The 13,857-nt window shown below is 46.3% G+C and overlaps 1 protein-coding gene, 1 non-coding gene and 1 pseudogene across 6 annotated transcripts in view; 1 reads left to right on the top strand and 2 right to left on the bottom strand.

Annotated features, from left to right (window-relative positions):
- The first annotated feature begins 2,087 nt into the window (after positions 1-2,087).
- CDC25A (cell division cycle 25A) overlaps positions 2,088-13,857 on the top strand; it is a 33,000-nt gene continuing 21,230 nt past the window's right edge. The window contains exons 1-7 of one of the 4 annotated variants that reach the window (XM_003894491.5): positions 2,088-2,715; positions 3,698-3,774; positions 6,792-6,834; positions 7,628-7,664; positions 8,422-8,523; positions 10,605-10,724; positions 13,490-13,624. In XM_003894491.5, coding sequence (XP_003894540.1) covers positions 2,546-2,715; positions 3,698-3,774; positions 6,792-6,834; positions 7,628-7,664; positions 8,422-8,523; positions 10,605-10,724; positions 13,490-13,624 — 684 coding nt within the window. In that variant the 5' untranslated portion in view covers positions 2,088-2,545. The remainder of the gene's footprint in view (positions 2,716-3,697; positions 3,775-6,791; positions 6,835-7,627; positions 7,665-8,421; positions 8,524-10,604; positions 10,725-13,489; positions 13,625-13,857) is intronic. The other 3 variants (XM_009200874.4, XM_003894492.5, XM_009200875.4) reach the window with 3 other exon arrangements.
- LOC116273773 lies at positions 9,662-9,973 on the bottom strand (annotated as a pseudogene). Its single transcript, XR_004182167.1, has one exon. The product of XR_004182167.1 is annotated as an NADH dehydrogenase [ubiquinone] 1 beta subcomplex subunit 1 pseudogene (transcript).
- LOC116273975 lies at positions 11,045-11,107 on the bottom strand. Its single transcript, XR_004182463.1, has one exon. It is a non-coding gene; the product is annotated as a U7 small nuclear RNA (small nuclear RNA).

Genomic DNA, 13,857 nt, shown 5'->3' on the forward strand with positions numbered 1-13,857 from the left:
AAAATCTGATGAGATCTACCTCCTTCAGGGCTCCCAGGGTCATTCCTTTCCTTCGGTCTCTGAGCCCCCACCTTGCTTCAGAATCTCCCAGACTTTTGGGACAGCCAAAAGTCCTTGTTCCTCAGGCCTCTCCACTCTCCTCCACTGATTCACCCTAAAGCAAATCTGATCAGGTTATCACATACCCTCCACACCCTCCACTGTCCACAGGATAAGACCAAACTCTTCAGCAAAGTCCAATCCTTTCAAGAACTGTCCCTCACAGCCACTCCCATGTGCCCATTCTAGAACCGACTGGATCGCAGTAGTTCCCGGCAAGTACAGCGCTCCTCCTCACCTCCTGGCTGCTGAGGACCCTTTCCTTAGAAAGCACTTCCCCCCAGCTCCAAGCTCCCCTTCTCCAGCAACCTTCACCTTCAGCTTTAATCTCCTTTGGGACGTGCCCCCCACCGTACTGCCTTCCCCAGTCTCCGCCCCTCCTCTAGGTGCCCACCGGCCCTCCGTGAACCACAGCTACTGTCATGGTAATAATTTCATTATTAGAAGGAGCTTTATGCTCAGCGGACCAGAGCTCCCTGAGGGCAAGGGATTGTGGCATTATTTCAAGCACTGAATTTGTTCTAGTAATCCCTGAATAAACATATGTTGGATGAATGAATGCGGTAACAGGAATGTTGAGCCATGTATTAAACCACACAAAACACAGGAGGAGAGGAAAGTACTCAGAGATACGACAGGGAGAACTATTTGAAACAGTTCACAGACCCTGTGAACTGTGCAGAGAGGCCTAAATAGCCTGGGGCTTCTGGAGGGAAGGGAGGTTCCTGGGTGGTGGAGCACTGGTGCACAGAAAAGCAGATGAATCCTGAGAGGGAGATTCCCCACTGTGAAGGGTCTGGTGTTGGGGCCAAAGGCTGGGGGCTTCCACCTGTCCATCATGGCTTTTCAAACTGTAGGGTTTTTTGTTTTTGGAGATAGGGGGCAGGGGGGTGTCTCACTTTGTTGCCCAGGCTGGTCTCAAATTCGTGGGCTCAGGCAATCCTCCCACTTCGCCCTCCCAAAGTGCTGGGATTATAGATGTGAACCACTATGCTCAGCAGTAGGTTGCAATTAAATCATGCACTTATGGCTCTCAAAATCGTTCTAGGAACTGCCACAGGTGCAGGGGCTATAAAAGTAAATACACCCACTTAGAAAATGGGGATAATTCTATGTCACAGAGTTGTAAAGATTAAATGAATTAATACAGATTAACACACTGGGAACAGCGTCAAGTGCATAAGCACTATGTAAACTTTAGCTATTATTTGCTATTATTGTATTTGCTGTTAATTGCTCTCTAGGTGCTCCCAGGGAGCTAAGAAGTCGTGGGAAGAAAGAAATGATTCTAAGAGAATCCAGTAAGGGCTAGAATGGAAGTGAGCAAACAATGCTGAGGCCCACAGCACATGTTGTACTGCGGGGTTCAAATCCCATAAGGCCAGCAACACCCGGGGTCTGTGAGCCCTCCAGAGTTGGGCCCTGGTGGTCGAGTCCAGTCCTGGGGGTCATTCCATTCCCTCCCTCATTATAAATTGGGGCCTGAAGGCCCGGGGCGGAAGAAAGGGGTCCACAATACTGCACGGTTAGAGGCCGAGCCAAGGCTGGATCCGGCCAGACCTCCACAGCTCTTCCTTAGCCTCCACATTCCCTCAGGGTGTGAGGCGCCAGGTTGGGGGCGAGGTAGTGGAGGCCCAACGGAGGCCGAAGCTAACTGGACGGCGCCTCGCGATGGGAACTACGCTTCCCAGCATGCGACGGGGCAAGGGGGCCTTTCAGCCGCGAGCAGTGTCTCGCAGGGTCTGCTGGGAGTTTTCATTGACCTCTGATCCCCCGCTCATTTTGATCCGCGCTAGTCCACTCTAGGCTCCGCCCCCTTCTGAGAGCGGATGACCTGGCAGAGTCCCGCGAGCCGCTTCCTTCTTCCCCTCTCATTGGCCCAGCCTAGCTGCCATTCGGTTGCGAGGAGGAGAAGTTGCTTACTGATTGGTGGATTCCGTTTGGCGCCAACTAGGAAAGGGGGGCGGGGCAGCAGCGGCCCCCACTGAGCTGCTATTACCGCGAAAGGCCAGATTGGTTGCGACAGCTTGGGTAAGAGGTGGAGGTCGGCTCGGTTTTCTGCTACCCAGAGCTGGGCAAGCGGGTGGGAGAACAGCGAAGACAGCTTGAGTCTGGGCCGTTGCCTCGAGGCTCTCGCCCGCCTTCTCTCGCTGACCCGCCGCGTTTGTTTGGATTTAATCTTCAGGTTGCCGGCGCCCGCCCGCCCGCTGGCCTCGCGGTGTGAGAGGGAAGCACCCGTGCCTGTGGCTGGCGCCTGGAGGGTCCGCACACCCGCCCGGCCGCGCCGCTTGCCCGCGGCAGCCGCGTCCCTGAACCGCGGAGTCGTGTTTGTGTTTGACCCGCGGGCGCCGGTGGCGCGCGGCCGAGGCCGGTGTGTGCGGGGCGGGGCGGTCGCGGCGGAGGCGGAGGAAGAGGGAGCTGGAGCTCTGCGAGGCCGGGCGCCGCCATGGAACTGGGCCCGGAGCCCCCGCACCGCCGCCGCCTGCTCTTCGCCTGCAGCCCCCCTCCCGCGCCGCAGCCCGTCGTGAAGGCGCTATTTGGCGCGCCAGCCGCCGGGGGACTGTCGCCTGTCACTAACCTGACCGTCACTATGGACCAGCTGCAGGGGCTGGGCAGGTGAGGAGAGACCGGCGGGCGGTGTCCCAGGCCCCTGGCCTCGGCGTCGGCCTCGGGGAGATCAGGCCAGGAAACGGACCGGGAGAAGGGCGAGACCCTTCCGTCCGGGTTCGCCGCTCGGGGACCAGCCGGGCTAGGGCCGGCCATGTGCACCCCCGCCCGGGCGGAATGTTGGGCGGGAGAGGCGGTCCGGACCTCCCAGGGGAAGATGTGGAGATCTCGGGCCTAAGCCCAAGCCAGGCCCACCTTCACCCATTTCGGATTGCTCCGTACTCTACTTCTGTCTCTATCCCTGGAAGCTCTTTGGAATCTACCCCCGCGGGGAAAATCAGGCTCTTCTAGGCGCTCACATTCACCCTTTGCTAAACCACCCTCAGGATCTTAGTTTGCTGTGATCTTTGTTCCTTCTCAATAAAGGACCATGGCATTTTCTTTCCTGGCGTTTATGTAAAATCATCTCAGTCCCTCGACCCGTGCACATTCCTGATGTCCACTCTGCTGCTTTCCTAAGGCCAGGTCTTTTTACCTAACTTTCTGAAAGCTTCCTGGGCTTTTCCTGATAGCAAAAAAAGCATTCCACGGTGTTTCCGGCGGAAGAGCTACTTTCCCTTCAATCTCTGGCATCCCATTTGCTAAGCACATGTCTTGTGCATTTCCCAACTTCTGAAAAGCAGAAAGTGCCCTGTTCAACTTTCATCCCGACTCTGTCACAGTACCTAGGACACATGCTCTTGTTTTAGGAAATACCCCAATATTTGCCATAGCCATCATAACCTGCAGTGTGGTCCAAGGCCATGCCCACCCACTCCTTTTTTCTCCTTTGCCTAAGTGCTAATTGGGTGTTCAGAGTGGCAAAGTGGGATCTTTGCTTCTTTATCTGCTTCTTAAAGTGGCTGCTGCTTAATCTCATGGCCTATCTCCTGCATGTGACCTTTTAATTATATCCTATAAATCACTCATGGTTTATTTCTGTTGGTTTCAGTGATTATGAGCAACCACTGGAGGTGAAGAACAACAGTAATCTTCAGAGAATGGGCTCCTCTGAGTCAACAGATTCAGGTATTTAAGTCTGTTGTGTGGGGAGCAATACTGTGAATTTCCTGAAACATGCCTTTTCACCCAGGAGGTTAGTTTTGGTTAGAACTTGAGGAAGTCACGGCATTGGGTGATAAACAATTTTTTTTTTTTTTTTGAGACAGAGTTTCGCTCTTGTTGCCCAGGCTGGAGTGCAATGGCATGATCTCGGCTCACCACAACCTCCACCTCCCGGGTTCAAGTGATTCTCCTGCCTCAGCCTCCCAAGTAGCTAGGATTACAGGCATGCACCACCACGCCCAGCTAATTTTGTATTTTTTAGTAGAGACAGTTTCTTCATGTCGGTCACGCTGGTCTTGAACTCCCAACCTCAGGTGATCCGCCTGCCTCGGTCTCCCAAAGTGCTAGGATTACAGGTGTGAGCCACCACGCCCATTGATAAACATTATTAAGAAGAATACAAAGGAGCCCTTATGGCTATTTATGAAGAAAGGAAATAGGCTTCAAATGTCTGTAAGGAGATGGTGTGCGCTTGCCCTTTAAGGATGGGTAGTAAAGTAAAATTCACCATACCACCGTAAGTGGCATTCAGGCAATCTTACTGGCTAAAATACAGGGTCAAATTATTGGAAGTACAGTGTCATGAAATCATTTCATTGATGCTGCTATGGAGGAAATTGCCAGTGCATTTCATTCTTCATGCATTCATATTACTGCAGAGTTTATCTGTATTTTTACAGATAAGACTGTTGGGGCAAAGATGCTTTAGGTTAAAGGAATTGCAAGAGCAAAAGTCCTTTTTTTTTTTCTGAGACGGCGTCTTGCTCTGTTGCCCAGGCTGGAGTGCAGTGGCGCAATCTTGGCTCACTGCAACCTGCGCCTCCGGGGTTGATGCCATTCTCCTGCCTCACCCTCCCGAGTAGCTGGGACTACAGGCACCCGCCACCACACCCGGCTAATTTTTTTGTATTTTTAGTAAAGATGGGGTTTCACTGTGTTAGACAGGATGGTCTCAATCTCTTGACCTCATTGTCCCCCCGCCTCGGCCTCCCAAAGTGCTGGGATTACAGGTGTGAGCCACCACGCCCGGCTGCAAAAGTCTTAAAATGTAATGTAGGCTTCTGTATGTAGAATGTAATTTAATAGAGAACTGGGGATAGGATTATCATTTGTAGCAGTGTGGTGAGCAAGGGCTCTAACACTTCACTTTCCGTAAGGCTACCTAGACATGTGAGCTATGGGTGGGTGGGTCTGCGTCATCTGAGCTGACATATAAGTAATGCTGAACAGTGTCTCCTTCACCCTGCTTCCTGTTTTGAGATGGACACCTTGGTGTCATTTTGTTAAAGGCAGCAAGTGCTTGCCTTGCATGTCATGACTAGTAGTATTTTTCATTTTGAGACAAGGTCTCAACTCTTGTCACCCATGCTGGAATGCAGTGGCCCCATCTTGGCTCACTGCAACCTCCGCCTCCAAGATTCAGACAATTCTCCTGCCTCAGCTTCCCTAGTAGCTGGAATTACAGGTGCAGGCCACCACATCCAGCTAGTTTTTGCATTTTTAGTAGAGACGGGTTTCACCATGTTGGCCGGGTTGGTCTCAAACTTCTGACCTCAGGTGATCCACCCACTTCAGCCTCCCAAAGTGCTGGGATTACAGGGGTGAGCCACTGCACCTGGCCTTTTTTTTTTTTTTTTTTTTGAGCCGGAGTCACAAGCTCTATGTAGGCTGGAGTGCAGTGGCGGATCATCAGCTCACTGCCAGCTCATGCCTCCCGAGGTTCACGCCATTCTCCTGCCTCCAGCCTCCCGGTATGGGACTGCAGGCGCCCAGCCACCTCGCCCTGGCTAGTTTTTTGTATTTTGTAGTAGAGCGGGGTTTCACCATGTTGAGTCCAGGATGGTCTCGATCTCCTGGCCTGCGTGATCCGCCGTCTCGGCCTCCCAAAGTGCTGGGATTACAGGCTTGAGCCACACGCCCGGACTTTTTTTGAGACAGGATCTTGCTCTGTTGCCCAGGCTTCAGGCTGGAGTGCAGTGGCACAATCAGGGTTCACTGCATCTTCAACTTTACAAGCTCAAGTGAACCTCCCACTTCAGCCTCCCCAAGTAGCTGGGACTACAGGCACGTGCCACCACACCCAACTAATTTTTTTTTTTAATTTTGGTAGAGACAAGTCTTGCTATGTTGCCCCAGGCTCGTTTTGAACTTCTGGCCTCAAGCCATCCGCCTGCCTCAACCTCCCAAAGTATTGGAATTACAGGTGTGAGCCACCGTGCCCGGCCTAGTAGTTGTATTTTTCAAACCCCATATGATTTGACAAGATAAAATATTTTAAAACTAGGCCGGGCGCAGTGGCTCACGCCTGTAATCCCAGCACTTTGGGAGGCCGAGGTGGGCGGATCACGAGGTCAGGAGATCGAGACCATCCTGGCTAACACGGTGAAACCCCGTCTCTACTAAAAATGCAAAAAATTAGCCGGGTGCGGCGGCGGGCACCTGTAGTCCCAGCTACTTGGGAGGCTGAGGCAGGAGAATGTCAGGAACCCGGGAGGCGGAGCTTGCAGTGAGCTGAGATCGCGCCACTGCACTCCAGGCTGGGCGACTGAGCAAGACTCTGTCTCAAAAAAAAAAAATTTTTTTTTAAAACTATGCCAAGAAAATTTGGTACCTATTGTTTCTGTGATTGGAACTCGTAGAAAGTTATCTGGGTCACTTCTGTCTGAATAACCAAACAATCATGATATGAATCAGTTTTATTCACCCTCTTCTCAAATCCTATTTCTTTTGATGTTATTTGCAAATGGAGGAAAAACAGTAAATACACTATGAAAAAATTATTCAGACTTGTACAAACATGACATTTTTGACGATCTAATAGCCATGACATCAATTCTGGCAAAAGTACAAGCCATGAGTATTTGTTGCCTGACTTAAATAAAGACCCAAGTACTTTCTTTAGAGTTTTAATTTTAATGACAAAATGGTGTTTTTGTATTATTTCTTGAGAGGTTTTGTTTTGTTTTGTTTTGTTTCCATAGGTTTCTGTCTAGATTCTCCTGGGCCATTGGACAGTAAAGAAAAGTACGTATTCACTGCTTTTAAATGTTTGTAATTAGAAAGAATGTGTCTAAACTTAAATACCTTATTTAAATGAAGTTCTTCATACACTGACTGGAGCCCTGGATTTAGCTGTCCCTAGAAACACTCTGGAATCTCAAGAATGAATAGTTTGTGTCAGCAATTTTCAGAACTTTTCTCCCTTTATTTTAGCTATAATTTTGGTGTTCTGTTCGGGTCTTACCCAAACCCTTACTCTGTGCTCTGACATCATAGCCTTACAAGAACATGTGGGTTTTTGGTTTGTTTGTGGTTTTTTTTTTTTTTTTTTTGAGGTAGAGTCTCACTCTGCCGCCCAGGTTAGAGTGCAGTGGCTCACTGCAACCTCCACCTCCCAGGTTCAACCAGTTCTCCTGCCTCTGCCTCCCGAGTAGCTGGGACTACAAGCGTGCACCACGACAGCCTGTTAATTTTTGTATTTTTATTAGAGACAAGGTTTCATTGTGTTAGCCAGGCTGGTCTCGAATTCCTAACCTCGTGATACACCCTCCTTGGCCTCCTATAGTGCTGGGATTACATGCAGCCGAACATGTGTATTTTAAGAAAAGACGTGGGTTTGTTTTTTTCACCTAGAAGCCTAGTGTTAGGGGTGCTCCTGAGAATAAGACAGCTTCAGAAATTTATTCTCCCATCTCTTGCCTAAAATGGGAGTCTGTGACTATACCCCCAAGCTACAGGCTAAACACTGTCTCTCTGCTAATATGAATACCTCTTTACTTGTTTTATTCTCATTATTTACCTTCTGATCTCATTACAGCCTTGAAAATCCCATGAGAAGAATACATTCCCTACCTGTAAGTTAGTTCCTTGTTTATTTTGAGCTAATGCCTGTTACCCGTTCCTTAGCTACCAGCATGACCTTGATAGGACACTTAATTTAGAGAGTAAAAATGACTTTTCTTTAGTCTCTTTTTGAGACAAGGTCTTGCTGTGTCACCCAGGCTGGAGTGCAGTGGCAAAATCTTGGCTCACTGCCACCTCTGCTTCCCTGGCTCAAGTGATCCTCCCACCTCAACCTCCAGAGTAGCTGGGACTATATATAGGTGCACATCATCACACCTGGCTGATTTTTGTATTTTTTGTAGAGATGGGGGTCTCACTCTGTTGCCCAGGCTGGTTTCAAACTCCTGCCTTGGCCTCCCAAAGTGCTAGGATTACAGGCAAGAGCCACTATTCCCAGCCTTTCCTTAGTCTCATAAGTACTCAAGATGCTCGGCCTGGAGGAATTTGTCCTCCATCTCTAACAGAGCTTTATTAAACCAGGAAGGATTCTTTTGATGCAAATGTTATTTGGGGATTGATTTGGCACTGTAATCCCTGTTGAGCGGTGCGCTGTAGACCTTGTGAGGTTAGCTGTAAACCCATGGAATGGAAACTTGATTGCTGTGTCCTGGCAAGGTGGAGCTCTGGCCACATTTGCTGGTTACCTACTGCAGTATGTGAGGAGCTAGCCTACCCCCTACTCAGCCCCCCTTTTTTCTTTTGAGAACTGAATTTTCCACTGAAATTTTATTTGTGTGCCTTAATTATTTTCTTTTTTCACTTTGATAGCAGAAGCTCTTGGGATGTAGTCCAGCTCTGAAGAGGAGCCATTCTGATTCTCTCGACCATGACATCTTTCAGCTCATCGACCCAGATGAGAACAAGGAAAATGTGAGCATGACTTCAATATACTAACCTGAGGCAGAGGTGAAACCCACAGGCTGTCAGTGGCTTAGAGATAAGTGGCTGGGCTGCTTTCTGGGAGACTAAACTTGGCCGTTATGTGTGGTCTTTGGAGTCAGAGAAATCTTGGTTTGGATCCTGCTGTATGACGTTGGCAAATTCTTCTCTTTTTAATCTTCTTTGTTCTTTTGTAAAATAGGAGTAGTAATATCTTTTAGGGATGTGGCAATAAGTAAGATTATGTATGAAGTATTGAAAATGGTGCCTGACAGGCAGGAGTTGCTCAGATGGTAGCTCACAGGAGTAATTACATGTACAAATAGTGTTTGTCTGGAAGTCTCTGCCCAGGCTGTCCTTGCCTCTTTGCTCTGACCCTGAAATGAATTGTAAGCTTAGGAAAAGGCTCTTTGGCAGTATTTGTAAGAACAGGGCTAACAAGTTTTAGGGTATCTCAGAGTAACTGAAATGGTGGCTTGGAAGGTGAATTTGTGGTTGTTTACCCTGAATGGGCCTGGCTTTTTTGTTCTCTTAGACATTGCACAGAGTAGGCATCCAAAACAGTTGTAATTTTTTCAGCCTTCTCTCTACTGTATTTCTGTATATTTACTTTCTCCCCTTTTCCATTCCTGCTAAAATGCCACAGTTCATAATCCTTAAAATCTTCCAGGTTTAGTGTAAAACCCACAGCCTCCATGAACTTTCCCGATGATTTCTTTATCAACTTGGGAAATGTCATGAGAAAGAATATGGAAATGAGTTCCTGCCTTGAGTGCTTGGAGCAGTTTATCAGCCTCTCATGCTTTTTACCAGGGCAAAGCTGTACTGATGCCTGGTTTTCCCCTGAAATGGCTTCTCTCAGGGTTGCTTGCTTAGAGCTTTGCTTTAAAGGGAAAACAGCATAGGTGGTGGTTAAAGAGCGCTCACTCTGGAGTTGTCCTGTTTTACTTCAGTATTTTGGGCACATTGCTTAACCTGCAAGGTCTAGTTTTCTCACCTGTAAAATCGGGACAATCAGGTTGTATTTGATGGTTAAAAAGTTAATGCGCAGAAAGTACTTAGTACTGTGTTGGCATAGAAATCACTGTAATATTAGCCATTACTGCTTTTTTTTTTTTTTTTTTTTTGGTTCTGAACGTTTTTATTTCTCTCAGAACTTTAAAATGTGAACATTCTGTAATTCAGCCAGTCTTTACTTCCAGGTAACTTCTCACTGGGTCGCAATTCCCTTTTAAATAACGTACTCTTGTTCCGGAAGGTAGTTAGCCATTCATCACTCTTTCTGTCTAAATAACATCCAATGACAAATCCCATAGGGGCAAGAACATGAACCCAGTGGTCCCGCACAATCTGAAGTAAGTTCACCATGATAGCTGCAGCCTCAGTGCCGACAGCGACCCCGAGACCAAGGGCGATGGGGAACCCAGCCACCCATGCCAGTGCTAGCCATTACTGCTTTTAACACTTAATTATGAGTTCTTAAGTGAATATTTTAGGGCAGGGGGCCTGTGAGTGCTTTCATTCCATAAAGTGGAATCATACAATATATATTCTATCATATCTGGCTTTAACACATTATGCTTGTAAGAATCGTCCATGTTGAGTAAACCAGTAGGGCTTTTTTTTCATTGCTTTTAGTATAGAATAGAATAATAATTTTAAGTAGAAAAAATTATCTCAGTTGGTAGGAAGAGCTGGAGATATGAAGCCCTGAAACAGATGGATCTAGATGGAAAATTTTGACAACTATTCACAGGCAATTATATTAGATTTTATTTATTTTTACTCTAGATTTCAGAAGCATTGTGATTTAGCTTATTTATCATGTTTTGTATATTTGGCTGATACTTGTGTTAGGAAATACAGTATGGCAAGAAAAAGATGTTACTTTAGAAGTTAGCTGTTGACAGAGCCTTGGATATTCTTAGTTACAGAGATCCATTGTTGGAATTAGGTGAAACTTTAATTTGGAGGCAGAAAGGTGAACAGTGCCCACTGCCTTGCCTCTTTCACGCAAGCTGAGGCCTGAGTTGGTTTTCATGGACAGTAGATGTCTCGACTATGTCTTGCAGGAAGCCTTTGAGTTTAAGAAGCCAGTAAGACCTGTATCTCGTGGCTGCCTGCACTCTCATGGACTCCAGGAGGGTAAAGATCTCTTCACACAGAGGCAGAACTCTGCCCCAGCTTGGATGGTATGTGCTCTGGCTTTCATAGGGGATTTCCTGATAGGAAGAAAGGATTAAAACACCTTCTTTCATCCAGAATTGAAGGCACTACAGTAGCGCTAGCTGTCTTTACCTTGACTTTGTCTTTTGAAACTAGACTGTCAAGCATTCTTGGTGGTTTTGCTGTGTCTGGAGAACAGACAGGCGGTAGTAAGAGTGGGAGATGGTGTTTGAAATATTGGAGTTGTGCAAGGAATATTTGACCTTGTTAATCTGGGAAATCCTGGGTCATCCTAAATGTATGTATGGTGGGATTAGATCTCTTACTATTTTTTGTTTGTTTGTTTAAGGGCTTTCTGGCAAAAACTGGAAAGCCTGCGAGACAAATTTTAAAAGAGCCGTTAACACTAGACCTCTTACTTAAAACTTGCTCTTTTACTATGCATTGTAAGTGCTTCTCAAAGAGCTGGAGAGAGAGCACTTGACTTCCTCCAAAGGTGGTTTGTTAAGAACAGTTATGGGCCAGGTGCCATGGCTCATGCCTATAATCTCAGCACTTTGGAAAACTGAGACAGGAGGATTGCTTGAGTCCTGGGCAGCACAGTGAGACCACATCTCTCTTTTTTTTTTTTTTTTTTTTTTTAAAAGAACTAGTATAGATTCCAGTGAACGCTCAGGCTACTGGGCAGTTTTGGGGTCACTTGTTTTAGGGCTATGTATTTGCCAGACAGGGAGTGTCATTACTTCCAAAGTTTCCTGCTGTTGGTCTGAATTGGATTAACTGATAGCATCTATAGATTGAAGACGCCCAACTTGAGCAGGATGACCACATTTGGCTTGCAGGTTTACCTAGGATCTTAAATCTGAAAATACACCTTTCCAATCTGGTTTGTGTTCTGAGGTTCAGCCAGTGTTGCTACTCTGTCTATTATTTGCACAAAGCACTTTTATATGTTCTCGTCTTGTGAAGTAAGTGGAGTTAACCCACTTGAACAGATTAGGAAAGTACCACTAGAGAGGTTTGGATGATTTACCAAAGGATATACCTAAGTGGGAAACCAGGATTTAATGATCTCTGGCTGGGTGCCGTGGCTCATGGCTGTAATCCCAGCACTTTGGGAGGCCAAGGTGGGAGGATTACCTGAGGTCAGGAGGAGTTCAAGACCAGCCTAGGTAACATAATGAGACCCTATCTGTACAAAGTTAAAAAATAAGCAGAGTGTGGTGGCTTGTTCCTATAGTCCCAATTACTGGGAGGCTGAAGTGGGAGGATTGCTTGAGCCCAAGAATTCGAGGCTGCAGTGAGCTATGATCAGACCACTGTACTCCAGCCTGGACAATGAATTCCTGTCTCAATAAGCAATCTCTAAATTCCCAAGTACACAGTAACGCTTTAAGAGTTGGATATCAGAAACAATATATTTGGTGTGTGCTTAGTGACTAGAGCCTGTATCATATCTGCACCTAGGGATCCCAGAACCTACCTCACAAAAGTTGGTGTGATATAGTGTGAGCTTTCGTGATAAAGGTACTTCCCCATAATAAAGTTATCTACTCCTAGGCTCAGCTGGCTAAAAAAATTTGCCATTTCCCAGAATGTGGTCAGGTGCACTTGGGGAGGACTAGAGACTGCCCAGAACTTCTTTTATATTGTGAAGCAAAGCTAATGCCAGAACCAGAATAGGCCAGCTGCAGAGAGGATTCCTTAGTGCATGATCCACTCAGAAACTCGAAGGAGGGCCACCTAATTTACAACAGATTCATACCCCAAAGAGATTCGGATTTTAAGGATTACTTGTAGGGCATAACATTGGGACTACCCTGCTACTGTGAAAAAACTCTAAGCTTTTTTTCTGAATTTGAAAGTGCCTAGAAAATAAAGAATTCAGTATTAGCAGTGTTTCTACTAGTAGGATTTATCTCCAGGTGTGGATTTATGAGCAGTTTTTCTAAATTTTCTATAGTCCATGTTTAGAGGTTTCCCAAAAAAATATATGACTATAGGCTGGCTAATGAGGTACCGCCATTTTAATTCTGGGAATGGTTGTCTCCTAGGGAGATAGTGTAGTGAGAAGAGTTTGGATTTTGGAGTCAAACACATGAGGTGTATAATCTTGGTAACCTCTCTTAAGCATGAGTTTCCTGATTTGCTAAAGGAAAAGGAAAGGATTACTAGCCTCACAATTAGCTAGTATATTGTGAGGCTTCTATTAGATTATATGTGTAAAGATTATGTTGTAGTATCTGGCACACAGTAATTCCTCATTTAAAAACTGAGCAGCATTTAAATCCCGAGTCTAAAGAACGAGGATAGATTTTATAGAAGGAAGTTACCTTTTATTCCCCCCTGTCAGAACTGAAGTTATATGTAAGTGCGTTCTCTAGGCCATTTTATGCTCTCAATAGAGATTTGCATCTGCTTGCCCTAACTCATTTCAGCAGATTCTCATACTGTCACAGTCCTTAATGCTGATCGGTGTTCACTGATGCAACCTCCTAATAAGAGAAACCTTGTTCTTCACAAGAGGCTATCTCTAGTACCCATTATAAGGTGAATTGCTTCTGGCAAGAGTTCTCTGTGAAGGCTACTGACTACTCAGGGCTGTGTGTGGACATCAAATCATTTATAATCTTGGGATACATTTTCCTATAATCAGTAATTGCTAAAATATTACTTAGTGTAACAAGTATAACATAGTATGTTTTCATCATAGAAACTAGTGACCCATTCAAGGAAATCAAAGTGGACCAGAGCTCTCATTTATTATTAATCCGTGAATTTTGTCTTACAGCTTTCCTCAAATGAAAGAGATAGCAGTGAACGAGGGAATTTCATTCCTCTTTTTACACCCCAATCACCTGTGACAGCCACTTTGTCTGATGAGGATGATGGCTTCGTGGACCTTCTCGACGGAGAGAATCTGAAGGTACCGTGTATGTGTGTGCGTGTGTGTGTGTGTTCCTATCCATTCTACTAATTACCTCTGGAGAAGTCATGTGATGTGAAAAAGAACAGCAACAGCAATTCCCCGGGGCTTGCTTAGCCGATACTTTTGTTCATGTGGTGATAATTCATTTAATAATAGGGCTACTAGCCTTATTAAATCCTTTGGGTTGGGGGATGGGGGTATCAAAAGAAGACATATGATCCTTCTTACCC

Source organism: Papio anubis, chromosome 2 (assembly GCF_008728515.1).
Source record: "Papio anubis isolate 15944 chromosome 2, Panubis1.0, whole genome shotgun sequence".
NCBI classification, from domain to species: domain Eukaryota; kingdom Metazoa; phylum Chordata; class Mammalia; order Primates; family Cercopithecidae; genus Papio; species Papio anubis.